At 43.5% G+C, this 26,513-nt stretch overlaps 2 protein-coding genes across 10 annotated transcripts in view; both read right to left on the reverse strand.

Moving 5' to 3' along the window:
* Positions 1-940, reverse strand: part of HAX1 (HCLS1 associated protein X-1) — a 2,640-nt gene extending 1,700 nt beyond the window's left edge. The window contains 3 exon segments of the mRNA XM_010838351.1: positions 4-63; positions 66-265; positions 775-940. Of these exon segments, the coding sequence (XP_010836653.1) occupies positions 4-63; positions 66-265; positions 775-833 (319 nt within the window). The 5' untranslated portion in view covers positions 834-940.
* Positions 941-1,233: 293 nt separating this feature from the next.
* The window catches only part of UBAP2L (ubiquitin associated protein 2-like), a 48,303-nt gene continuing 23,023 nt past the window's right edge, over positions 1,234-26,513 (reverse strand). For 3 of the 9 annotated variants that reach the window (XM_010838354.1, XM_010838358.1, XM_010838353.1), the window contains 18 exons: positions 24,101-24,272; positions 20,619-20,817; positions 19,887-20,164; positions 19,559-19,731; positions 18,327-18,516; positions 16,883-16,937; positions 16,332-16,506; positions 15,333-15,405; positions 14,066-14,261; positions 13,887-13,975; positions 12,380-12,433; positions 11,598-11,679; positions 10,747-10,964; positions 10,276-10,381; positions 5,317-5,384; positions 4,071-4,268; positions 3,594-3,644; positions 2,099-2,742 (listed from right to left, as the gene is read on the reverse strand). In XM_010838354.1, coding sequence (XP_010836656.1) covers positions 2,647-2,742; positions 3,594-3,644; positions 4,071-4,268; positions 5,317-5,384; positions 10,276-10,381; positions 10,747-10,964; positions 11,598-11,679; positions 12,380-12,433; positions 13,887-13,975; positions 14,066-14,261; positions 15,333-15,405; positions 16,332-16,506; positions 16,883-16,937; positions 18,327-18,516; positions 19,559-19,731; positions 19,887-20,164; positions 20,619-20,817; positions 24,101-24,272 — 2,473 coding nt within the window. In that variant the 3' untranslated portion in view covers positions 2,099-2,646. Of the gene's footprint in view, positions 2,072-2,098; positions 2,743-3,593; positions 3,645-4,070; positions 4,269-5,316; positions 5,385-8,452; positions 8,857-10,275; positions 10,382-10,746; positions 10,965-11,597; positions 11,680-12,379; positions 12,434-13,886; positions 13,976-14,065; positions 14,262-15,332; positions 15,406-16,331; positions 16,507-16,882; positions 16,938-18,326; positions 18,517-19,558; positions 19,732-19,886; positions 20,165-20,618; positions 20,818-24,100; positions 24,273-26,513 lie in introns of those variants that run through there. The other 6 variants (XM_010838361.1, XM_010838360.1, XM_010838357.1 and 3 more) reach the window with 5 other exon arrangements.

Here is a 26,513-nt window from a genome sequence, read left to right on the forward strand (position 1 = left end):
CACCAGGAGGATGGGAAGGCAAGGTCCAGGCCCCCATATCGCTGAAGATGCTATTGAAATCCGTACTAGGTCATCAAAGCCGAAGTTATCGTGGAAACGCATTCCTCCTCCTGGGCTGAAGCTGAAGCCAAAGCTAAATTCCTCGGGGGACTGGGGACCCTCAAACCTCGAGTTCCCACGGCCCCACGTGACTCCTTCTTCTTCCTCTTCCTCATCATCTTCGTCTTCATCGCGAGTCATTCCTCCAAAAAAGGGATCTCTGTGGCTAGGGGTGGAGGCAGATTAGCCACCAAAATTTCAGCACTACTTAAACCATAACATCAGTTAACGCTCGACGAGTGGGACAAGAGTTGGGATCTGAGAGCCTGAAGTGAGGGTAGAGGACTGGCCATCGGGTTTGTTTTGCTTCATCAGTCAGTCCTCACCTCGTGCCCGCCCCGCCCCAACGCTTCCCCGCGGCTTTTCTTAAGTGTTTCCCAGCCCCTCCCCGCCCCCAAGGTCTTGCTCACTTGTCCTCTACCCCGGAGCCCCATTGTCTTCCCCACCCGGTCCCCTGTTGCATCACCCTAGATTGGAGAAAGGCTTAAGCGGCTGTTTGTTCTCTTAACGACCGCCCTGGTTACTGTCGGGGGCTGAGTGTTGAATGTTGACCTTCTTTTCCGCAGGAGTTGTAGGAGGGTAGAAAAGGATGTTTTTCCAAAAACAGGGTGTCAAGGGTCAAGCTCCCCTCAGAGTACTCCCACCCCTCCGTGTCTGGCCGGAACCCGTTCTCACCTCCGAGGTCCAGAAAAGCCGAAAAAGCCCCGAAAGAGGTCAAAAAGGCTCATTCCCATAGTGGGACTCGAACCTTTGAAGCCCACAGCAGGTAGCAGCCGGAGCTACGCTGTCGGAAATTGAGCGTAGCGTCAGACCACGCTGCCGGAAAGCAAGCATGCGATCGCACTGTCGTAAAACAACCGTAAGCCGGACGTCGCTGAGGGGCGGGGCCGGCGATCCTATCAAATTCTAAAGGCTTTCTTTTGCCCCTACCTGCTCCCTGTGAAGGGAGCGGGCGTACTGAAGTTTTATTTCCCAACGAACACTTGCCCTCTAAGCCAATTCTTTTGGCCGACTAACCCACTCCAATAGGGTTTCGAGGGTTTGACGCTTGATGACACTGGAGACAGCCGCCAGAGGGCACCCCACCCACACAAATGACCCAGACCCTCCCTCATTGCACTCACCACACCCACGGACCCGTGTTCTGCCTTAAGCCACCTCGCTCCCTTCTTTCATCCCGTGCTTTTCGCCTGACTTAAGTCTAGTATTAGAGGAATGGACAAAATGTATCAAGCTTCTTCTACTTTAATAATGACATCCCCAGAGCAAGACACAGGAATGCATGGGTTTAACTTTATCTCTCCAGCTATTAAGTAGTTTGTCAAGGTAGGCTCTGTAACCATCAGAATACACTTTGTAAGAGAGAAGAGAAATCTAGTCAAGTTTTGGGAAGAAAGAATTTGGAGGTATAAGTATCCCCTTTTGCCTGACTCAAAGCCTCTCCCCCTCTCTGCCCCCACCTCCTTCCCAAACCCGGCCTTGCTCCAGCCGCCTCCTCTTCCAGGGTCTGGGTATTAGCTATGTGAAACGAAAACACTCACGCAGCAAGACCCACTGCTTCAGTTTTGCTAGCCAACAGTGCATGTTTTGCCTTCATTTCTTTCCAGTTCATTTGCCTGGACCCATCTAAATTAAACTTTGATTCTATTGATACAAAGTGATTTCTTTCAGTTCTTGCTTAATCCTCTCCCTTTCCACCCAGTATCAGCTATCCCATTCCCTTTCACTGCTTACAATCTGCTACAGATTTGAAGGAAATGAAGATTTGCAATGATTCTTTACAGGCACCTCTGTGAACTTTTTGAGGGAGGGCGAGGGAATCCCCTCAAGGGCAGCACATTAAGGTCAGAGGAGTTCTTAAAGGGCGAAGATTTCGTTTTTATTCCACCGCCTTCGGGGCCTGCTAGAGAAGGCCCAGTTGGTACAGTAATATTTATTCACCAAGCTGGTCATCGACGAGACTGAGGACATCCTAGACGGAGCAAGAATGGGCAGAGGCTGAAGGTAGAGGTTTTCTTTTTATATATACAAGACACATTAATCCATTAAATTTGAGGACATAGTACAAAAAAAAAACAAAAACACTTCAACTAATTTATCTGACAATGCTGTTCATATTCATGACGCCATTTTTTGTTGTTGTTGTTGTGTTTCCTAATAATAAAGGAGGAGACTTAGGGCTGTTGGGCTGATATATATTTGGGGGTCCCCCCTCCCCACCTCACCCACACACCACCAGGGTGAACAGGAGGAGGAGAAGAGAGGGCAGGGCCCACAGCAAAGTTTCATAATCTTGAATGCAAGGGAGGAGGAAGAGAGGAAAGGAAGAAAAAAAAAAAAGAGAAAATACAAATCCTATAATACATACAACAGAGTGGGGATGGTATGGGAATGGGACAGACATGAAGCTGAGGCATGGGGTGGGCCGCTGGGGGTGGGGGGTAGCGGAAGCCCCCCACATTCTTTTCTCTCTTTGATGCTGTTTCCATAGTTGCCAGGCTGAGAAGCCCTCTCAGAAGATGGGACCGGGAGAAGAGGATCGGGGCCTCAGTTGGCCCCCCAGCTGTAGCTGTTGTAGGCAGACTTGTTGGTCTGGGGCTTCTGCGGGATGGAGCTGGTCTGGCTACGTTGCCCGCTGCCCGTCTGCAGGGGAATGGGAGGGTGAATGGGGAGGAAAAAGATGTCGAGTTAGTGGGACAAATTTATGACATCTTCAAGTGGAGATTTAGAAATTGTTTTACTCTCCCATTCCCCTGGCTTAGAAACTACTCTGAAGCTTGCTTCTCAACCATCAGAAATTTGGTTTATACAGCAGTTAAGAGCACCTCTGACAAGTACAAAAGCACCTATAACCATTAAATAAGGGAAAGATGAAAAGAGGGCAGGATACTTTTGGAGGCAAGATAGTGAAATCAGTTCTACTCATTTTCAATTCCACCTCCCCCCACCCTCAAACTCATCCTCTCCTGTTCCAGAAGGCTACTCTCTAGAGAGAATTATGGCCCCTTGGAGATGGGTAATCACAAGGTGATTTCACTTTCATTGATCCCTATAAATGCCTCAATTTGGGTATCTGTAGTTGACAGCAAGGAAGTCCTTACTCTAGCTGCCCAAGCCCACCTATGAGGAAGGGGGAGAGGTCACTTGCACCAACCCAGGGCTCCCCAGCCCTATCACACTTCACATCTGTGAGCCTATTTCAGGGAAGATAAGAGAGTCTGAGGCCCCAGGCTCCAGATGCTGCTCCAAGAATCCTTTCCATTCCAGTAACCAAGTGTTTCAAGAGTCAGGGAAGGGTAGAAAGAAAAAGAGAGCATTGAGGAGGGGAGGACAAGAGAGGAACGGGAGGCCAGAGAGCTCAGCAAGGTGTTTGTGTTTGTGTATCCCGACTTGTGACCGTGCAATCTCTTCTCTTCAAGTTCCCTGAGACTGTGGAGGTGAAATGGGGACTGCAAAGGAGTGGGTTCAAGCATATCATCATTCAGTTTCATTACCTGCTCCTCCTGCTGGCGCTGGCAACAGAGAATCATCTGCAAATATGGTAGCTGAGGCAGAACCAGGATATATGGAAAATAAAGGGACAAACTTTTGACAATAGAACTCCACCATTAGAAGGGAAAGCTATAATGTCAGGGAAGGGGGAAGGCTGGGAGAGGTTAAGAGGGGAGGTGTGAGCCAGGTCTGATGGGATGAGGACAACTGTGCTATGGGAGGAGGTGGAGGAGAAAGGCGAGAAAGGCGCCAAAGGCATCGGGGGGAATGAGGCTGCCATCCGGCCCCTCCTCTGACGTATCCTTTGCCGGCCACTCGTGTTATGTGCGCTGTGTCTGTATGTGCTGTGTGCCCATGGCTGGCGCTGGGGAGGGCTGGGTGAAGGTGGCGGTGAGGAAGGGTAAGAAAAGGAAAGGGGAGGTAGTTTTAGGGATAGGAAGGAAGAGGAAGGGAAAGGAAAGACGGGGAAGGGCTATTACCTGGCCATCCTGCTGCAGGTGATGGTGAAGGATCTGGGAGTGCGGCTGCTGATGGGGAGTCAGGATGTGCATAAAAGGGGCAGGTGGGTAGGCAGCAGCTGTGGCCGGATTGATGGGCCCCCCACTTCCTAGGGCTGAAGGCAAGTTGAAGGAGGCAGCAGGAGTACCGGAATGAAAACCTTGTTTCTCAAAGGACTGCTATCCAGGAGAAGAGGAGGAGAGAGAGCAAAAGGATCAGCAAACTATTCCTTGGGATTTCTGAATCTAAGGTCCCCCACCCTGAGCGCAGCATGGCATCACAGAGGAGTGCTGCACCTGAGGTCAGATAGTCAGGCCTCAGCCTCGGTTCTCGTCTGTAATAGCTGTGTGACCCTGGAAAACTGCTCCGTCTCTCAGCCTGCTTTCTCTTACATGAATCAGGGATGCTAGTAACCTCTTGGTTGTAAGGACCAAGTAAGAGGACTTGGTGTGAGATCACTTTGTGAAATCTAGCATCATTCATGAACACAGTGAAATATGCTGACCACTATTAGCACAACCTCTGGAGTTGGGTAAAAATTAGAACTTGTTAGATATTAAAAAAAGAAAATGAATACACACTGAGGAATCTTGAGTGTTAATGGTCTTGGTCATGAAGCACTCCACCACAACTCCTAATACTTTACCTGGAACTTTTAATTATTTATGGTGTGTATGTGGGAGCAACAAAGTACTAATCTGTGCATAATTTGGATACCTCGCTTTAATTACTGGGCTGTGTTGTATCCTTTCCCACTCTGTTACAGACTTACAAAGAATGGGAAGAACCACTTTCCTTTCATTGCATTCTATTCTCTGAGAAACTTATGAAAAGGTTGGGAGTAAGGGGCCAGGAAAACGTGCAGTAAACGACATGACATCACAACAGTTTACCACACTCCACCTTCCTGTAACATTTTTCCTTTTTTTTCCAAGAGGGCTCAGTTTAAACTTCAAGAACTCACTCCCTTTCTAGTAGGATGGGTTTCCTGATACCTCTCCTAAGAGGACTGTTCTTGTTCAGTCTTTTCCCGCCCTTTGGCCATATGGCTTGTGGGATCCTAGTTCCCCTACCAGGGATTGAACCCAGGCCCATGGCAATGAAACTGCCAAGTCCTAACCACTGGACAGCCAGGGAATTCCCATGTTCAGTGTTTTTCTATCACTGCAACTCCACCTCCTCGATGTCCATCTCTCTTTCCAGTTCTATCCAGAGCCAGGCACCTACCTGGGTTTTGGAGTACACAGAACCCGAGATATCTGGCACGCCTGTATTACTGGAGGTGACTGACACACCTGGGGGAGGAGGAAACAGACAGGAGGATTAGCTCTGCTAACTGCCTGGCCCCATCCCTGGGAGATGATGATGCGTGTGGCTTTTCTAGCTAGAGCACTGCAAGGGAATTTTGGTCTGTTTTTCCAACTTCATGTCAGTCCTGCGGAATAAGAGCTCACGACACAAAAAGGTTCTCTAAGGGGTTCTCTTGCCCTTTCCCGATGTATACTGTTTATGTGAGAGTGAGGGGTGTTGTTTTTGGGAGCACCAGGGAATATAGCCAAACTTCACTAGCCTATGGCTTTCAAAACTCTCTGTGCCAAAGCCCAACAGGATTGTATTAAACTTTTCATGTCCTTTTCAAATCAGTCAGCCCAAACTCCACTCAGTTCTGCAATCTTGCTGCTGAGTGGGCTCAAAATTCATGCCTCCACAGCATAAGGAAAGTGCTAAAGGAGCAGTTCAGTTCAACCCCCAAGAGCACTTTCATTCTCAGAGCCTCAGTTTACTTGGTCCAGCTTCCCTATTGTCTTGGTACTACTAGGCTACATACTTACGATTTACAAAGCAAATTTCCATTTACTCAATTTAAGCCTAAGTGTGGACAGGAGAGAGGGTAGACAGGGTTAGGCTCTTATAGCCTAGGTGGAACACAAAATCCAACTGTTCATTCTAGTTTACAATTTCAGCTTTTCTATGAGGTAAAAGCTCTAATCCATACTCCAGCAACTTATGTGTTTCCTACTGAAAAACTCCCTACCACCATGATGATTTTATGGAAAGCACAACAGTACAATTCCCCATTTTAATCTGTACTCCTTAAACTGAAATACACATACTGTACCTCCCAGGGTATGGGGCAGTAAGAATAGGAAAAAAAGCCATCAGGTAAAATAACCCAGCATCTTACTAGTGAAAACTGTATACAAATACTTAACTGAAATTTTACTAGGAATTTAAAGCTTGTTTTCTAAAGATCTGTTACCTCTCAGAAGGTGAGATAAAACGAGACTTCAAAAAAACATTGCATTTCAGGCTGGGTCTTTGGATTTTCCTCTGCTGTTAGGAGAACTTTGATGAGTTTTTTAGAACTAAACTGACGGAGTCACACAACACACACACACACACACACTGATGGAGTCACAAAAGAGGAATCCTCCATTTACCCACAGTTCAATAGCGATCTCCATTCAAACTCCAAAATCCAAATCCTCCCTAGACCAAGGCAGCCTTCAAAAGCTAAGCCTACCTTGGACAGCCACTTTAGAATCTTCCCAATAGAAGTGGCATTTACCCTTGAAAACCCTCCCATATCGTAAGTCCAGACAGTTTCAGGGAGGAACAAACACTAACTAGGAAAAGTAAAGAATTACAGACACTAATGGATGGCTCAGTGAAGAAGAACCTGCCTGCCAATGCAGGAGATGCCGGGTCAGGAAGATACCCAGGAAGAGGAAATGGCAACCAACTCCAGTATTCTGTCCATGGAAATCCCATGCACAGAGGAGCCTGACGGGCTACAGTCCGTGGGGTCGCAGGAGAGTCAGCCACAACTTAGCAACTAAACAACAGAAACCAAGCATGAGAAAATACTTTCCCATCTTCAAAGTATCAACTCTACATTTCAATGGCACTGGAGTAAAAGGGGACAAAACAGGAACTAATCAGGTAGTTTTTTCCCCTTCCTTTTCCAGCTTTCAGGTGCCCATTTGGCAAATCACTGGTAACAGGCATAACTTTAAGAACAGGAGTTCATTTATGGAAAAAGCTAAGCTAAGGAGGTGGTTTGTGTGGAAGGGTTGAGAGTAAGGTGTAATGGACAGGATAAAAACAGAACATCTCTGAGGGAAACCAGAAGAGACAATGACCTTTACAGTGAAGGTTCAAACAGCTTGCCAACACCCCTTGGTCATCCCATACAGAATGGGAGAAATGGCTGTTCTCAAGCCTAGTGGTAGGAAGGAATTTAGTTCCAATGTGCCCTTAACTGGTCTCATTCTTTCTAGAGGCTGGACTGGCTCAAAAACAGCTTCTAGTCTAGAAGCCTTGATTGGGCTACTGGTTGAAATAATTGGAGATGGAGAAAAACACAGAAGAGTGTAGTAGCCCTAAATGGCCTCAGTGTAAGCATCTGAGATGCTAGAAAATAACAGGCATTCATTTCCCTACCTATTGTTCACCAATTAGAAACCTCAGAGTTTTGCTTTCCTTCCAGCAGTCAACATCCCCAGGTTAATCCACACTCCCAAGCAGTGATGACCATACAAACACAATGTGGATGGTGGGGAGGAGAAACAGCAAGAAATCTCTCCCAGCCTGGCAACCCCTGAGAAAGCTGGGCACACTCAAAAGACAAAATTTCTTCAGAGGGCTGGGAACAAATACAAAGAAGGTCAAATATCTGGGTTTCCAGTTAACAAAGGACAGAGTTCTCACTGTCCAAGCTAACTCTATGAATGAAGGGCATTAAGAGGGGATGAGAATTTCCATAGTCAAGGAGGTGTTTAACCAAACCTCTCCCACACATCCTTAGCTACACCCAACAACTGCGAATTGACTAATATTCCACAATCCCTAAAAAGCCATCAAGGGACTCTAAGAACAATGTTCCAGGCTAGAAGAGTGTCCACAGCCCGAGTCATCAACTAGCTGGTCACGCAAGACTTTATCAGATCTCAGCCAGCCATGTGGCCTCTGGGAACCAGATGTGGGTACTAAACCTGGAAGATACTTTCATAACAACAGGTCTGAACACCATCTCTTTAGCCTTTCACAATGACATGACACTAACTTTTCTGTCCTTTCCTCTCTGCTTATGTCAGAGACAAGGGGAAGATCTAAACTGAAAAGTGAACAGCTATAAGCAGCATGGAGAATGGAGAATTTTCTACAAACAGCTTTCTTTACCAACTAATCAACAGGCTGAGAACTGAGGCCACTTCCCTTCCCCCACCTTAATAGATTCACCATACTGAAAAGTTAATGGTTCTTTGACTATGCTGGGGTTTGACTGAAAAGGCCACCCTCCACCCACAGCACAATGTTGGCTCCTAGTGTCCAAAAGACATGCACGGAAAGAACGCCAGAGTTAGCTAAAGAAATACCACAGTTTATTGAAGACTACAAATATTTTGTTACAAGTTGAAACTACATGCCTTCCAGAAATCAAAAGCAACAGCAGGTGTGTGCATTGATGCTTCGGAGGAGGTGCTGCACCGCTTGAATTCGAAATGGGTAAGACAGGGTCAGACACATGGGGCAGAGGGAAATGAGGCAAGGGCAAGTTCAAAAGCCCAGAAGGTATCCACCAACTCATTCCCCCAAGCCACGCAGGCCATGGCCACAGCTCAGCAGGCTCTCCTCAGTGGTCTGGTTTCTGAAACAAGACTTCAGTGCAAATTTATACACACACACAAAACACAGCCCCCGGCCTTGGGCCAAATTAGCTCTCTGCCGTCCAGAAATGCTTGTAAGGGGGTGGATATTTTCTTCCTAAAAGGAATCAAATACATAAAAATAAATGAATTTAGAGGTTGATGAGGAATGGGATGACAAGAGCCCTCTGTGGGGTTGGGAACTGGGGGTTCTCAAAGGGTTGTTATAGGTTTCTTAAATCTTAGGGAAACAGCTGGGATCTCCAAAATCCGGTAATGCCATCTTCTTATATTACCAATCATCTACCTCTTAAAATTCTTGAATCTGGTCCAGTTAAGACCTAAATCTAAATTCCTGTAATAGGGCCACTCTAACACAAGAGCTTGTAAACCTCCCTACCAAGGACTGGGGCTGACCTGCTGAGAGAGAGGGGTCCCTAGCCACAAGGAGTCTGGGTATTAACGATTTAATCTCAGTGAGTCATCTCAGGATTTCTTTACTTCGTATCTCAACCCACTGTAAGTCATACAACACAGTTCAAAGCTCCACCTGATGATAGTTTCCAGACTTACTGCTCTCTTTCTCAGCTCAGTTTCCCAGTTACTGAAAAACCTTGGACAAGTTTAACCATCTGGAGCCCATACAAGGGTGAAGAACACAGATGTAGCTCCATCCAAACCACCGTGAAACCATAACTGAGCTAAGAATTTTAAAGAACCCTCAACCTCGACCCCAAGCAATGGCAACCACTTACTCTCCATACACATCTACAAGGCACTGAGAAAAGTAGACAGAATTATTTTATTCAAAAACTCTTACTTCCTGTCCCCCAAAAACAGACAGTAGGTGTCAGGTATGAGAGCAAAGGATAGGATAAATACCTTTTAGGTCAGCGTCCATTCAGAGGATCCCCGTATCCCTCCCTGCCGTCAGCTGTACAATGGACTTTGTGAAAAAACCAGCCACACAAATGAAGGAACCCAAAGGTCCAACTCTCCCTCTATTGAGCATTTGTGCCCTACTCCCTTCTTTCATCATCTTAGGCCCTCTAGATAGGGAATAAAACGAGGGGCCACATGAAGAAAGTTGTACTATAAAGAGATTGCAGCCAAACCTACCACAGCATGCTAGCTAAGAATCCATTTAACTCTTCTATTCACTGAATGAACGTATCACCTACTGTACTTACCAGTACCTTAAATGTTAACACCTGGCCCCACTGAAAGATCTCAGTAAAATCTTGTGTAGATTTGGGTGGGCCCCTTGCTTCCCACCCAAAGTTTAGGCCAGCCAACATATTCTAATAGCCAATTTGTGCCCCAGGGCATTCTCATCATGAGTAATGAATACGTGTTCTACTATTAAGCTCCTCTGTTGGTGCTGCTCAGACAGAAACCCAAGTCAGACAAACATGAACAATCATACCTGGAGCAGCAGCACACCCTTACCAGCCCTATTTTCTCAAGCTTCGAATGCTTCCTCCCTGAAACTCATTTAATAACATCCCAATGACAGCCAGGGTCAAGGTGAGCTTACCAGTGTTGTATCCATGAGACCCATAACCACTTGGCTGTTGGAAAGGGGTGGCTGATGCATTCACACTGACATTCACACCATGCTGCTTGGAAGAGGTAGGAGCCACCTGAAGAACAAAAGGCCAGCACTACAGTGAAATGGCGGCAAAGTACCATTTTAACCCACTCCAGAGACTGGGCATTCAAGATGGCTACCCATCCTGAGGCAGGCTGTCCCGTTTGCTTAGCAAAATGGCTCAGGGAATGAATGACAGTCTGAGGGAAGCAAAGCTATACATTCCCCCTTTAGCTAATTCTGACAACACGTAGTCCCTTACCCCAATACCACCTATCCAGCCCCAGTCCCTCTCCCAGGCCAGAAGTGGAAATTGTTCCTCCTTATTCATTATTTAAAAGTCATCTAGCTTTGAAAGTAGCTAGGATAGTGTCAAGGATTCTTCACTACAAGTAAAGACCAAGTCCAAGCACTTACAGGGAACACAGCAGGCCCATACTGGAAGGTGCTGGGGAGGCCAGGAACCCCTGTGTAGTATGGCAGGCTGGTGTAACTGTAGCCAGGAGGCAGCGCCGGGTTCAGGAATGTCTGCTGCGTGGTGTGGTGAGTCTGCGTCTGGTTCTGTTGGGGTTGGGCCAAGGTTGTGGCTGGGGCCGGGGAGGAGGCATCCCCGCGGCCGAACTTTGTGAGGTCACCTGTGAAAGGAGAGGCTCAATATATCTGCCTCTTTTACTCCCCACATCAATGTAGAATTACCTCTTCTGATTTCACATGATCCAGGAGAGCCTTGGTTAACGTTCAATTCTGTGAATTTTATTTTTTTGAGGCTCCGTTTAGCGTCGCTCAGGACACACTCTGCACAATGCCAGTCAAGGACTAATAACGCACGGCTGTGCAATGCTGTGGCAGAGACAAGCTTCCAGAATAAAGCTCCTATGTGGTTTCTCTGCCCACCTGTGTTCTTTCATCTCTTCCCTACCCCACCCCCTACTTCCTCTCTCTGCTTCTCCTCCATGGGGAAAACTCCGCATTGGACCTGAAAAACAATGATAGTCAATAAGGACAACAGGTCAGGCCTATAGCCTGGCAAGGCAGTAAGACTGCCATGTAAGTAGGGAGCAAGAGCAGAGATGAGCAAAGGAAGGCCAGGTCAACCACTGTACTTATTTTGAATCTACCGACCCTCTACCGACCCTGATTCATGACATCCATTTTGTATAATATTTCTGTCAAAGATCTTAATTAAGGTGAAAACTGGATCTACTAATCAGGTTTCTGCTACCAATACCAACACAGCTTCCCTTTATTCAGCCCCATCCCAATCCTACCAGAATAAGGGTTGCTGGCCAGGCTACCATCCCTCCCAGTCAGCGGAGTGGTGGGTGTGGGAAATGGGATGCTGTAGTAATCCTGAAACAAATAAAAGAGAAGAGACTCAGTGCCACTCATTATTGGCATGACACATCGTGCAAGATGAGAAGCAAGAGAATGTTGGAGAACTGCAGTTCATCCAGCCATTAATGAGCTGGCAAGAGCTAGCACAAACTCCATATTACTCTTGCATACACTGTCCCCCCTGCCTGGCCACAGGGATAGTCAGGCAAGGTCTACAAGTATGCCCACCAGGAAAACGCTCCAAGTCCATCAGTACCAATAATATTCTAGATAAATCCTAAACCTCTAGATATAATCCCTAATAGTCTATTACTACTGAGAAAATACATCTTCCTTCTAGAATTCATCAAAGTGTGTGAGACATAAAGGAAGCTTAAAATATGTTTAATTCAAAGATGTCACAACTTTTTTTAAGTGACTTTCTTTTTTTTTAATTTTTTTTTAACTTTACAATATTGTATTGGTTTTGCCGTATATCAACATGAACCCACAACAGGTATACACGTGTTCCCCATCCTGAACCCTCCTCCCTCCTCAAAGTGACCTTCTGTTAGAACCACTCTCTAAGTACATCCTAATATATCTTAAAGTATGTATATGGAGGTATGCGTTGAGAAAAAGCCAAGTCTGTGACTTATCAAGTAAACATCTGGAATACTTCAAACATTAATTTAAGATCACTTTCTTTCCCTGAGCTCTATAACCATATACTCACCAATGGAAATCTTGTCTGAAGCATCTGCAAGTCATCATAACCATATACCTGTGGCTGAAAGATACAAACATGTAACAATATTAATGGGAACTGGTCACGACAGTAGCAAACCAAGGAGCTAAGAGACAAAATAAATCAACAGAACTTTCATCCTCATTCATGGGAAAAAAGAGGACATAGATTATCTCCTTCATTTTCTTTAAGAAATGAAATGCAAAGAGATTACATGATTCATGAACGGCCTTAAAGTTTTCCTTGAGCTACATAATGATTCAACTAGGCTGTCCTCTGGGTAGCAGTGGGGTACATAAGTCACACATGAATAGTTAACTTTATTTTACCACTCTTTTTCTCCTTTAGCCTTCAAAATATGGCTTAAAATTTATCTCTCTCAGAAAGGATTCACATTTTACTCTACTGGGTACTAAGGTAGTGTGTTAACTATTTAAAAAGTGCTACTGGGTATTTCATTTGTATGATAATCTAAACTCTCTGAAGGCAAAAACAGGTTTTTTGGGGGGAGTATTTACAATGCTGTGTGAGTTTCAGGTGAGTAGGTTCTCATATACCCACTTTTTTTTTTTGATCCTTTTTCCATATAGGCCGGAGAAGGCAATGGCAACCCACTCCAGTATTCTTGCCTAGAAAATCCCATGGATGGAGGAGCCTGGTAGGCTGCAGTCCATGGGGTCGCTACGAGTCGGATGCGACTGAGTGACTTCACTTTCACACAATGGAGAAGGCAATGGCAACCCACTCCAGTGTTCTTGCCTGGAGAATCCCAGGGATGGCAGAGCCTGGTGGACTGCCATCTATGGGGTCGCACAGAGTCGGACACGACTGAAGCGACTTAGCAGCAGCAGCAGCCATATAGGCCATTAGAGTACAGAGTTGAGTTACCTGTGCCATATAGTAGGTTCTTATTTTATATACAGTAGGTATATGCATGTCAATAGCAACCTCCCCATTTATCTCTCCCCTCCTGTATCCCCTGGTAATCATAAGTTTGAAAAACAGGTATTTTAAAAAAATGTTTTTAAATAAATATCCTTCATCTTAATAAGCACTGAATACATGAACCTGACACAAAACTCAGCAAGACAAAAGACTACTCCTGTCATTCACCTATGCTCAGAGAACCACGGACTAACTCAGGGAACTCTACTCTCATTGGGTCAGAGCCAGCACAGACCCCCAGGGATTAGGAATCAATCCAACTAGAGAGAATAATTTTCCAGGAAACTGTGAGGGATTCCAGTTAGGCACTCGGGCCTTCAGCTTCTGAGGCCCAGTAATTGTTCCACACAGAGAAAATACACAACAGAGGACCTAGTCTAGGTTGAGTCCTTCCTCTTAAAAAAAATTATTTCCCCCTGAACTACAAAGATTAAAGACTACACATGATAACCGCTCATTTATTATGTATAGTCTTCCACCTGAAGTCACAGCAATAAAGACTAGGCATACCACCTTCCTCTTTTGGAAAAGATCATTCAGTCTCACTTACCGGGTAGGCATGTAACAGCCCTGGAGCCATAATATATGGATTAGGCAACAATGGCGGGACCCCAGGAGGGAGGTTGGGAGGAGCTTTTCCTAAAAGAGAAATTATATTTTTATCCTGTCACATCATTACTTTGCTCCTCCATCCCAAAGGAAGGCAATTCAACTTCTACACAGGGTTACCTGAAGTCGTAGCAACTGAGCTTCGAGTGGAGGCTGTGACGGTAGAGTTGCTGCCTAGGCTGAGGCCCAAGCTACTGCCACTATTGAGACTGGAGGAGACACTGACCACTGGCGGGGGAGCAGAGACTGTGCTGGATGTGGTGGAGAAAGTGCTGGAGGAAGAATGGAGATTCGCCTCACTCTCCACGCTCGTGTGCTTCAAAAAGGCAGTGCAGTGGAAAAGAGGAGGAGGAAACAGTGATTAGTCTAACAGGTCAGGAAAGACATTCCCTTCTGTTGATTTTAGCACACCAACTTCCCAATTAAAGAGGCTGAGGAAGGGTACTGGGCATCCTTTGCCAAAGTAACTAGAATAAATGATTAAATACTCTCCAGCTACACATTCTCCAAGATTTATCTGGTAAAGATGGTTAGCAACGGACCCACTGCACATTATCACCCTGTTCAAAAAGCAGCAGAGCGAGTAGGGACAAACTCCCCAGAAACCAATACTGACTGCCCAATAAGGAGACAAAAGATAAAGTTAGGTCTGAAAAATACATTATAAATGCCTCCTCGCCCACTCTTCTTCGCTAGGCTAACACAACAGACAAGTTCACAGGCTAGAAAAAAGTACAAATTCTAATGCATTTAAACCTGAAATAGTGTACTGGAAGAAAGAGAAAATCCTAAGAAAGCCTTAGTCCTCATTACCTTGGTCCCAGGCTTTTGACAAAACAGACATGCTTTCCCTGAAACAGGTCCTTTTGAAGTGAGTTTTCTTCCTTACCATCTCAGCTTAATTCCACAAGTATAGCTGTCACAAATCACAGCAGTGAACTTAATTCTTTAGCTCAAAGTGCTCATCTGGCCTTTACTTTCATAGGATGCCTAGACTCAAACTGCTTATTTTCAGGACTCAGGTTTGGCAAATCCCGGAGTGAGAATGGCTGTATCAGTTAGAAAACAATGTTCTTACAGAATTTATCACAGCATACATAGCCCCACCCAGTTTCAGTGTCTTTAAAAAAATTTAAAAAGTCATATACTAAGGAAAGCCATTTCCAGGGCTTTAAGAATTGGCCCACAGCTCTGCAGTATTTCTGGATTCTTCTGCCTTTCTTGGCTTCAAGTATACTTTTACTCCTTTTCCTGCAACCTTAGATCTGTTGTCATTTTGCCACCTCATGAAGAAATTTTCAAGAGTTGTTTCTTGGGAGAATCTTATGGTTGGATAATTGTTTGAATGTAATAAGACCACATTTCCTTTTACCACATTCACACTTACCAAAAGAGTGGATGTTGAAGTGCGCCCAGAAGATGTTGATGACGAAAGGGTATTCTGCTGAGTAGATAACGTGCTGTAAGGATAAAGTGGTTGCCATTAGCCACAGTGCTATGGTTATTGCCTGACGTGGAGCTTCAGTCAAGAACTGGGGACTAGGCTAGGGACTTCCCTAGTGGTCCAGTGGTTAAGAACCCACCTGCCAATGCAGGGGACACAGGTTCAATTCCTGGACTAGGAACTAAGACCCCTCATGCCTCGGGGCAACTAAAGCTCATGCACTGCAACTACTGAAGCCCACACGCCCTAGAGCCTGTGCTCCGCAACGAGAAGCTACTGCAAGGAGAAGCCCGCACACCACAACTAGACAGAACCCCGACTCCCAGCAACTAGAGGAAACCCATGTGCAGCAACAAAGAACCCGTGCACTGCCGTGAAGATCCAGTGCAGCCTTAACAATTAACAGAGGCCAGACACAGAGAACTAATTTGTGGTTGCTGAAGAGAAAGGGATAGAATTGGAGTTTTGGGTTATCAGATGCAAACTAGTATATACAAAGAACGAACGAACAATAAGGTTCTACTGTACAACACAGAGAACTATATTCAATATCCTGTGATAAACCATAATGCAAAAAATATAAAAAAGAACATGTATATGTATAACTGAATCACTTTTCTGTACAGAGAAATTAACACATCATAAATTAACTATAATTCAATTAAGTAAAAAAACAACCCAGGCAAAAAAGGCAGAATATGGGACCAAACAGATCTGAGATCGTAAGGTCAACACAATAGTCAGCAAGGGGTAGTGAGCAGAGCCCAAAATAAGAATGGGTTTTGAAAAGGGAAAAAAGCCTCCTCTGTCTTTACTTCCCATAGCTTGTAGGTCATCCACTTAGATAATGTGGTCTCTGCTAGGCAGAGAGGGAAAGACAAAACCAGAGAGCTCTGTTATTACTATTCACCAACCCAAACCTCCATCCTCACCCCAAATCACCTGCTGTGTTGTGCGGTGGTAGTATTTGGAATCTCCTCATTGTGGCTCAAGCCACCCAAGGAGGATGAGTGCTGATTGGTTGTTGTCAGTAAGGAAGCTGCAGATACCGTTTCACTGAGAGGGGGGATGCCAGAAGTGGAAGGTGAGTCAGATTTCACTGCAGAGCCCGTAGCACCTGGAAATAAAGAAAGGAATTCACATCATCAGAGGAAGTTAAGAGGTGACGACAGTCCTAGGCTGTCCTGAAGATAAGAGTGTGAGTGTGTAAGATATTTAGTAATGGACCAGTAGCATTTAGGTGCAATCTTTTTTTTTTTTTTAATTCCAAGCATTTCACAGCACCAACCAATGAAGGAAACCAACAGAGAACCTGAAACTTAGGAAGGTTTGAGATTAAACAGCAAGGTAGAAAAAAAATCAAGCTAAGAATAAAACCAATAGTTTTGATCACTGAGGCAGGGGTCTTTTCATGACAATCTACAACATGCAAAAATATTGAAAGGGGAGTAAAAACACTGTAATTTAGAGGAAAAAGCCTGGAGGACCCTTACCTTCAACAGATTGCGTGGTCTGTAACTGCGTGGCCTGCACAGAACTGAAGCCATTCTGGTAAGAAACAGACAAACAAGAATAGATTGTTAGTACACCGACTCAGTTTAATTTCTGCCAACCAATTTCTTTCAGAGAAATTCTGCAAGTTAACAGAAGGATTAACATAATGTACACAACCCAAAGGAAAAACAACAAAAATTTAAAAACATGAATGGATAAGCAAGCTGTGGTACATATACACAATGGAGTATTACTCAGCCATTAGAAAGAATACATTTGAATCAGTTCTAATGAGATGGATGAAACTGGAACCTATTATACAGAGTGAAGTAAGCCAGAAAGAAAAACACCAATACAGTATACTAACGCATATATATGGAATTTAGAAAGATGGTAACAATAACCCTGTGTATGAGACAGCAAAAGAGTCACTGATGTATAGATCAGTCTTATGGACTCTGTGGGAGAGGGAGAGGGTGGGGAGATTTGGGAGAATAGCACTGAAACATGTATAATATCATGTATGAAACGAGTCACTAGTCCAGGTTCGATGCACGGTACTGGATGCTTGGGGCTGGTGCACTGGGACGACCCAGAGGGAGGGTAGGGGAGGGAGGAGGGAGGAGGGTTCAGGATGGGGAACGCGGGTATACCTGTGGCGGATTCATTTCGATATTTGGCAAAACTAATACAATATTGTAAAGTTTAAAAATAAAATAAAATTTAAAAAATAAATAAATAAAAAATAAATTGCTATAACCTCTTTGGAAAAAAAACAAACAAACAATAAAAGATATACCGACCCTGTGTGACCCAGGGCAATAAGAGGCAATGCCCAAACTGCTGAAGAGATCCCGAACCCCAAACAGATAAAGTGAAAGTGAAGTCACTCAGTCGTGTCCAACTCTTTGGGATCCCACAGACTGTAGCCTACCAGGCTCCTCTGTCCATGGGATTTCCCAGGCAAGAATACTGGAGTGGGTTGCCAAAATCCAATGATCCCTCGGGGAGGATGTGGGAGTAAGACAGTTCAGCCAAACCACTTATTCTGCTGGCTGCATCTGACAGTCACTCCACATTTCCTCTGGCATATGCTGTCCCCCTCACCAAGCCAAGACATAGCAAGGTGAGGTCTACTGATATGCACTCAGAAGTCTAGCAATCAGATTTTCCAAGAAAATAGGTACTGGAGACTGATTCTACTAGAGAGAATGAATCTTTAGTGCAAAGAGAATGATCTTCTAGCTCTGAGTCTCCAGGATTAGTGCATAGAACTTTTTTTTATTTCACCAACCACAAAAATGAGGTTAAGCTTCATAATCAGCATTTCAGAGATATCTTAGCACCATCTGTCAAGAAGTATAACACTAATATTTAAGAGACTTTAAGAGACTTTGTCTGCTACTCTCCCAACCAATGCCCAGGGGCTAGTGAAGCCAATACCTTTGCCTGAGTCAAGTCCTTTTGGGGTGATGAAGAGATGGAGCTGGGGTACCGCCGAGTCTGTGTGGATCTCTGTTCATATAGAGGGCCCTGAGCATTATTTTGGGAGGTATAGGTTGTCGACTGAATCGGGCCACTCTGATAACCGGACTCCTGACTCTGGTTAGATGAAATTGTGGATGAAGATTCACTGTGGGGAATGGAGAAGGAAAATCTCAAGAGAAACGAATAGAACAGATCCACTGATACTAAAACAGTGGAGTAAATTACTCTAGTAACTTACTAGAGTTGATTACAATCAACTTATAATCAAATTGATTATAATCAAAAAGACAAACTTCAAGAACAAATAAAAGATACTGCAACAATTTTCTCCTGACAACAGTAGGAATTTCCACATCCTATAAAGCCAGGTATCTAAGCTAAGAATCGAGCTTAAAAACATTTTCAACTCTTAAAGGAAGAGAGAATTTTCTTGTGTCCCTACATTCTGCTGTTATTAGAAAAAGAGGCTAAAAGTCAGTAGAAAGGATACACTATTCTTGGTCCCTTTCATATAATCGTAACAAGAACCCTAAGCACAGGAAAAATCACCTTTTGCTCACTTTAAGGAATTCTGAGTTCCTGGCTCTCTCAAAAAACCCAAGAGTAAAATTCTCTTGAGAAGAACTTTAAAAATACTCACATGCATTAACAACAATTATGAGTCAATAGAGCTAGGCTGGGGCAAGACATCTCTACTTTTAAATTCTAAGGACTGAAAAAAAAAAAACTAAACCCACCTATTACTCCCGAATTCCAGGATTTTCTATTGCCTAAGATAGACTTCCCTGATATCTATTCATAGGAAATAGGAAAGGTTCTACAGGAAAGGTTTCTTTTAATTCTGTAGTACTAATTTTACCTCCTTCCTAGGAGTTCAAAGTTACAACCTTCATAGGCTTTAAATCCACAGAAAAGGTCTCAAAGTGTCAAAAGCACTGCCAATGTACTTTAAAGAGGGGGTACACATCTCTAGGAACTGTGCCTGGACATTCTGTAAGTACCCAAAGGATATATTCTATCTGTTTAGTTATGGAAAAACCTAGTAACAAAAGTGCTCAACGAACTGCTACAAGTGGCTGCTTTTCCTTCAATCAGAGCCTTGGCTGTCCAGAGTTCTAGGAATCAACAAGAGACTTACAAAAAGTTGGAAAAGTCTAAAAGAAGTCTATGACAGCTGTTTCCTCTACCTGGCCGTGCTGGTATAGAGGCTACTTGGAGCCTGGCTTGAAGAGGCGCTCGTGGTGGGGGTGGACTCATAATCAGAAAGGACAGGCTCTGACCCAAACTGCAATGCCCCAAACTGCAGGTTTAGCCCTGAGATATCTGCTGAGCCAGGCATCTCCACAGCCAGAGCAGGAATCTGTAGAGAAGATAAAGAAATGGTTTACTATAACCTTATTGTAAGACTGATAGCAAACTTCCACATCAGACTTCTAAACTACATCCTTATAATCTCAGTTCTCAAATCCCACACCCCTTTGCCCTAAAATAATATCTATCGAAAAGTTCAAATACCTTAGAAGTCAAGGAGGCTTTTTTCTTCTGCTGTTTCAGTTTTTGCTGAGCCGGCTGAGGGCTGGAGGATTGGTTGTCTGAAGACCCAGGAGACATTTGTGGAGCCGAGGTGGATTTGCTTGGCAGAGGAGAAGATGGGGGTGGAGGTGCGGCTGTGGAGGTAGCCACAGCAGGTGGCTTCTCCTGAAGGAACACCTCCATCATAGTTGAAGATGGGGTGAAAGCCTGGCGCTTTGTAAAGGGGCTGTGCACTGTTGAATCATTTGGGGTCTTCAAATCTGCATGAGGAGATCCAATATGTATGAGGCCAGAGGTCCTCATTGACCTCAAGAAAATACTATTATTCTGTGACAACCATTGGATTATATCAAATCAACACTATTACACTGCCTTTGTAAGAAAGCAATCTAGAAATGGCCCATATTCAGAGAATAAGGTCCTAAAACGGCAAAGTTCATAAACTCTTCCAAAGGCAACACACTGTTTTCAAATACTGAAGATAAATCTAGGAAAAATCCAAAACATCCTCACGTCAACAGAAGACTGCAAATGTGTACAGGGTTAAATTTGATGAAAGAGATATACAGCCTCAACTTATATATTTATTTATTATTCCCCAGCTTTCTGAACTGAGCCTTTCTGACAAGGGGAAATCAGTGTGGGAACTACTCCTGCCTCTTGGCAGTAATCCTCCAACCCTTAAAGAATTCAGTCATTTTCCATCTTTCTCACCATACTGCACCAGCGATGGGGATTGTGTGGTAGAGCCCATGTCCCAAGAGGAGGTGGTGGTGGTTCCAGATTGAGAATGCTGAGCTGCCAACTGAGCCAGGGCCTGAGCAGTCTTGAATTGCTCCAAGAACTGAGAGCCTGTGGTGCTGCCGCCTTTAGCTTCACCAACATCACCAAATCCTTTCCCTAACATGCTCACCTGTAGATCAACACAGTGATTAGAGAAATCCACAGCCAAATAACCTTGTTCAGCTACTCAAAAAGACACTCATCTGGGTTAAGAGTCAGTATAGATATAAAGAATGTCACTAAATGGAATAGTCTATTACAGCGTAAAGTCTGGACTGAGACTGTCTAGACTTAAATCCTGGTTAAGTAATTGTGGAAAAATGACTTGTAGTTAATCTGTACCTCATTTTCCTCATCTGAAAATAAAAGTAGTATCTCATAAAGGTGTAGGAGGATCAAACAAATATATAAAAAGCATTTAATATGTGCATGATACATAGAAAGCACTCAAAAAAATTTAAGAGCCATTAAAATGTATACCATTGCCATCACCCTTCCCTCCCTCCTCCTCAGAGACTTCTTTTTCTTCTTTGGCCATGCCAGGTCTTAGCTGCCTAACAAGGGATCTTTAGTTGTGGCATATAGGATCTAGTTCTGAACAAGGATTAAACCCGGGCCCCTTGCACTGGGAGCGTGGAGTCAGCCACTGGGCCACCATGGGAGTCCCCAGGAATTTTTTTAATGACTGGAGGAGGGGTCTCTCCCCATTTTGAATTTTTAAATCAACTGATAACTGATTACTAAGATAACATGAAGATAACATAAACTTTCACTTCAGTCATTAATGTCTTTGGCCCTTCCACTGAAAAGCTCAAAGGGAACAAAAACAACTAACTGGAGCTTCTCCTCAATGCTTCTAGTAACTAGCAGAGACAAAAGAGCGAGATTAGGGGCCAGCCCAGCTTCTGCACTAGACAATCGTGATGATAAGAGAAAAATTTACTCTCGCTGCTTCTGGGGGATCCCCAACACCAAGTAAAACTACCACCCTAGACCAGAAAATTAACCATTCTAAAGAAACTCTAAGGAGATTTAGTCTAGTCTTTCTTAGGTTCTTATTTAACCACATCATGATTTTCATCATTAAACAGCACTTACACTAAATCAATCTGTCCAACTCAAGGTAAGACTTTTTCTTTCCACTTCAGTCTGAATTTCAAGATTATACAAATAAAAACAAAAACAGCCAAAATCTAGTTGAAAGTACAGGACTGTAACAGAGAAATGATCCCACACAGCAATGATTACCAAACACTCTGCAAGCATGAAACATTAAAGACAAAGAAAATTACTTAATATTCACATATTGTGATAATAAGGGCTCCTATATTACTTACATCCATTAAATTTTTAGGGAAATTAATCCTGTAATTTATTCTGAAAGGAAAAGAACTACATTAAATAGCACCCTAATTAACACAGGTAAAAAGAAGGAACTTATGTTTAACACATCACACGACACACATTAAATAGAATGTCAGGGTAAACTGGAAATATACTGACATTTTTATTTTTGATGAGAATTTGGATTTGGGTATAAATCCTAATGGAGAAGGCAATGACACCCCACTCCAGTACTGTTGCTTGGAAAATCCCATGCCTGTTAGGCTGCAATCCACGGGGTCGCTAAGAGTCAGACACGACTGAGCGACTTCACTTTCATTTTTCACTTTCATGCACTGGAGAAGGAAATGGCAACCCACTCCAGTGTTCTTGCCTAGAGAATCCCAGGGACAGGGGAGCCTGGTGGGCTGCCGTCTATGGGGTCGCACAGAGTCGGAAACGACTGAAGTGACTTAGCATAGCATAAATCCTAAATTCCAGACTTTAATGGTAATTTAAAGTGACACAAAGCACTTAACCCTTTTCAAATCATCTATATTAGGGGTTGGCAGTTATTTTCTGATCATCTTTGTTCCATTTTCTTTCTTTCTTTTTGGTCCCAACACTTCTCTCCCTTTCTCTTCTACCTTTTCTCACCTGTCACCATTCATATATGGCAGAATATTAACCACCAAATTACCATTAACACATGAAATTATTTTAGGATAACGGTTAAAAACTAAAAAAACTTCTGGATTAGAGGCTGACTCAGCAATTTTCTAGTTGAAGCAATTACTATTAACATAATCTTACTACTAGAAAAATCAAAGTATATGCATATACATTGTCTCTTACCTCTTGACAACCACCAAAAAGTAAACAGACAGGAAAGTAAAAGAAAGAAAAAGCAGTACTTTTAGGATTTACTGACCATAAGTTAGTCCTTGTATCGTCTTTGTTTATTTAGCCTTTCCCGTAATTGATGACCTTGAATTTTTAAAAAATAATTCTGAATCAACAAGTCATTTGTTGTTAAGTGCTCCAGGTTAACAACTAATACCACCACAGCCACCACATTTGTATCACTTTTACTCATAATCTTATCTATCTTCCTGAAGCCCTGTAAGATAGGCACAGCAAGCACCCTTATCCCCACTTACGGAGAAAGGGAGAAGCAGTTATTATATGGGCAGATTCAGGAAGACCTCAAGTTTTTAGAAGCCTAGCTCAGAAATGTACGATTTAAATACATACATATGGTAATTGTGCTCTATCAAAAAACAGGGAAGTGCTACTACCTCTCGTCAACATTTAATTACTATTACTAATTAGTATTAGCGTTAAAATTGTCATTGATTTTCTCTCTTCAAGAATAATAGAAAATATGGACTTCCCTGGTGGCCCAGTGGCTAAGACCCCACATTTCTAATGTGGGGCAGGGAGAGAGGACTGGGTTCAACCTCTGGTCAGGAAACTAGGCCCTGGATGCCACAATTAAAGATCCTGCAGGCCACAACAAAGATCTAAGATCCCACGTGCCACAACTAAGACCCAGGACGGCCAAATAATTTTTCCCCCAAAAAATTACATTCCCCCCGCCCTACAAAAAAAATACATTGTTCTGCACCATAAGTACTCAGTAAATGGTGTCAGGGCTTCCCAGGTGGCACAGTGGTAAAGAATCCACCTGCCAGTGCAGGCGATATGGGTTTCATCTCTGGGTCAGGAAGATCCCCTGGAGTAGGAAATGGCAACCCACTTCAGTATTCTTATTTAGAAAATTCCCTGGACAGAGGAGATTGGTGGGATCCATGGGGTTACAAAGAGTCCGACACAGTGAGCAACGGACCACAAATAAAATGTTTATTCATTTTTATAAGATGATTCGGTCTGTCCAGACCTAAATCCTCTCCTAGAGCTATCCCCTATTACCCAAATCAACATTTCTACACTCAAGTCTGCTTAGGAAGACAAAAGATGCTTTTTACCTTGCCCCAAACCTTTCAGGTGTCACTGAAAGGAATTACTGTATTTGTACATATGTGCTGGGGCTGCAGAAAACTTTAAGATATACCTTGTTTCCTACTTACCATACTGTGATGAGAAAACGTGTTCCCTGAAGCAGGCTGTGATATGGCACTCTGCTTCGAGTTACTGAACACCAGAGGCTGGGCAAGAGAAGGAGCCTGAGAGGGATCCAGATTAGATGAATCATTCTCCATGGAAGATGGTGTCTTTCCCAACAGAACAGCAAGGTCAATTCTAGTGGAGAGAGAAGTTTGATGAATAATGACAGAACATTCTTATCTCCAATACCCGACTTAGATTAAGGATAGATCAAAAGGAAGTCACTCCCCAGAAACACAAAGCCCTAAAATGCTGAACTCATCAAAAACAACAGATGTATAAGAGTCACAATAGTATCCAGATGTATTCCAATGGAGCTGACATCCTTAATGTTGTTTACAATTTTAATTTTAGTGAAATTTTTTAACTTAATGAAATGTCAAATGTTAGTTTTAATACAGCAGCTCCATAACTGGCCCAAAAATTCCTAACTTTTACCCATGATTTTAATACTGAATACCTGTCATGACCAATATCTAAGACCACAAATAGAATGCTGGCATCCTCAAGTGGCTTTAGAACAGAAGGATTTAGGCAATTTTCCCCCCAGTTTTTAAAAAATTCCAAAAGTCACCTGTGGTATAATAAAGTATATACTAGTATATACTTTATATATCCAAGTATATCCAAGTATATACTATATACTTGGAAAAATTTCCTTAGTAAGAGGGATATCTTTTATTTTTCATAATTGGTCCCTTTCAACCACAGTTTAAGATAATAGTTACTCAGGGAGGGGGAACCCCACACACATAGTTTTGAGAAGGTGGCTGGTCACCAAAAACACCAAGAAAGTGAATGAGAGTTGGAACTTTCAACCCTACTACACTCCACCCACCTCTAGGAAAGGAAAGGGAATTAGAGATTGAATTCAATCACCGATGACTTCATCAATCATGTATATGTAATGAAACTTTGATTAAAACCTCTTCAACAGTGAGATTCAGTGAGCTTCTGGGCTGGTGACCACATGTGACCCACAAGGAGGGCAGAACACCCAGAGAGGGCTTAAAAGCTCCATGCTCCAACCCCCACACCCTGGCCTGTGCCTCTCTTCCATTTGGCTGTTTTGGAATACTGGTTAAACTAATAAATCAGGAATGTCAAGCAAAAACACTTTCCTGCATCCTATCAATCATCCTAGCAAATTATTGAATCTGAAGAGGGGGCTGTGAAAACCCCCAAATTTGTAGCCAGCTGAGCAGAACTGTGTGAGTAGCCTGGGTACCTCTGAAGTAAAGGCTGTTTTAGGATACTGAGCAGTCACCTTGGGTCTGTGCTAACTCTGGAGAATTACTGTCAGAACTGAATTAAACTGCTGAACACTTAGCTGAACACAGAACCTGTGTGGGAAAAAAATCAGATATTTGGTGTCATTAAAAACAATAACAACAATTAACCTCTGGTAATGACATCCTGAACATCCTACTCCTATCACACTTCTTATTAGGACATTCTGAGTCAGTTCAGTTCAGTCACTCAGTCGTGTCCGACTCTTTGCGATCCCTTGGACTGCAGCACACCAGGCTTCCCTGTCCATCACCAACTTCTGGAGCTAGCTCAAACTCATGTCCATTAAATCGGTGATGCCATCCAACCATCTCATCCTCTGTCGTCCCCTTCTCCTCCTGCCTTCTATCTTTCCCAGCATCAGAATCTTTCAAATGAGTCAGTTCTTTGCATCAGGTGGCCAAGGTATTGATTGGAGCTTCAGCATCAGTCCTTCCAATGAATATTCAGGGTTGATTTCCTTTAGGATTGAGTGGTTTGATCTCCTTGCAATCCAAAGGACTCTCAAGAGTCTTCTCCAACACCACAGTTCAAAAGCATCAATTCTTCAGCGCTCAGCTTTCTTTGTGGTCCAACTCTCTGACTAGATGGACTTTTGCTGGCAAAGTAATGTCTCTGCTTTTTAATATGCTGTCTAGGTTGGTCATAACTTTTCTTCCAAGGAGCAAGCATCCTTTTCACCATCCACAGTGATGCTGGAGCCCAAGAAAATAAAGTCTGTCACTGTTTCCTCATCTATTTGCCATGAAGTGATGGGACCAGATGCCATGATTTTAGTTTTTCTGAATGTTGAGTTTTAAGTCAGCTTTTTCTCTCTCCTCTTTCACTTTTGTCAAGAGGCTCTTTAGTTCTTCTTCACTTTTTGCCATAAGAATGGTGTCATCTGCATATCTGAGGTTACTGATATTTCTCCCAGCAATCTTGATTCCAGCTTGTGCTCCAGCCTGGCATTTCGCATGGTATACTCTGCATATAAGTTAAATAAGCAGGGTGACCGTATACAGTCTTGATGTACTCTATTCCCAATTAGGAACCAGTCTGTTGTTCTGTGTCCGGTTCTAAATGTTGCTTCTGACCTGCGTACAG

Source organism: Bison bison, unplaced genomic scaffold (assembly GCF_000754665.1).
Source record: "Bison bison bison isolate TAMUID 2011002044 unplaced genomic scaffold, Bison_UMD1.0 scf7180017864093, whole genome shotgun sequence".
Classification (NCBI taxonomy): Eukaryota; Metazoa; Chordata; class Mammalia; order Artiodactyla; family Bovidae; genus Bison; species Bison bison.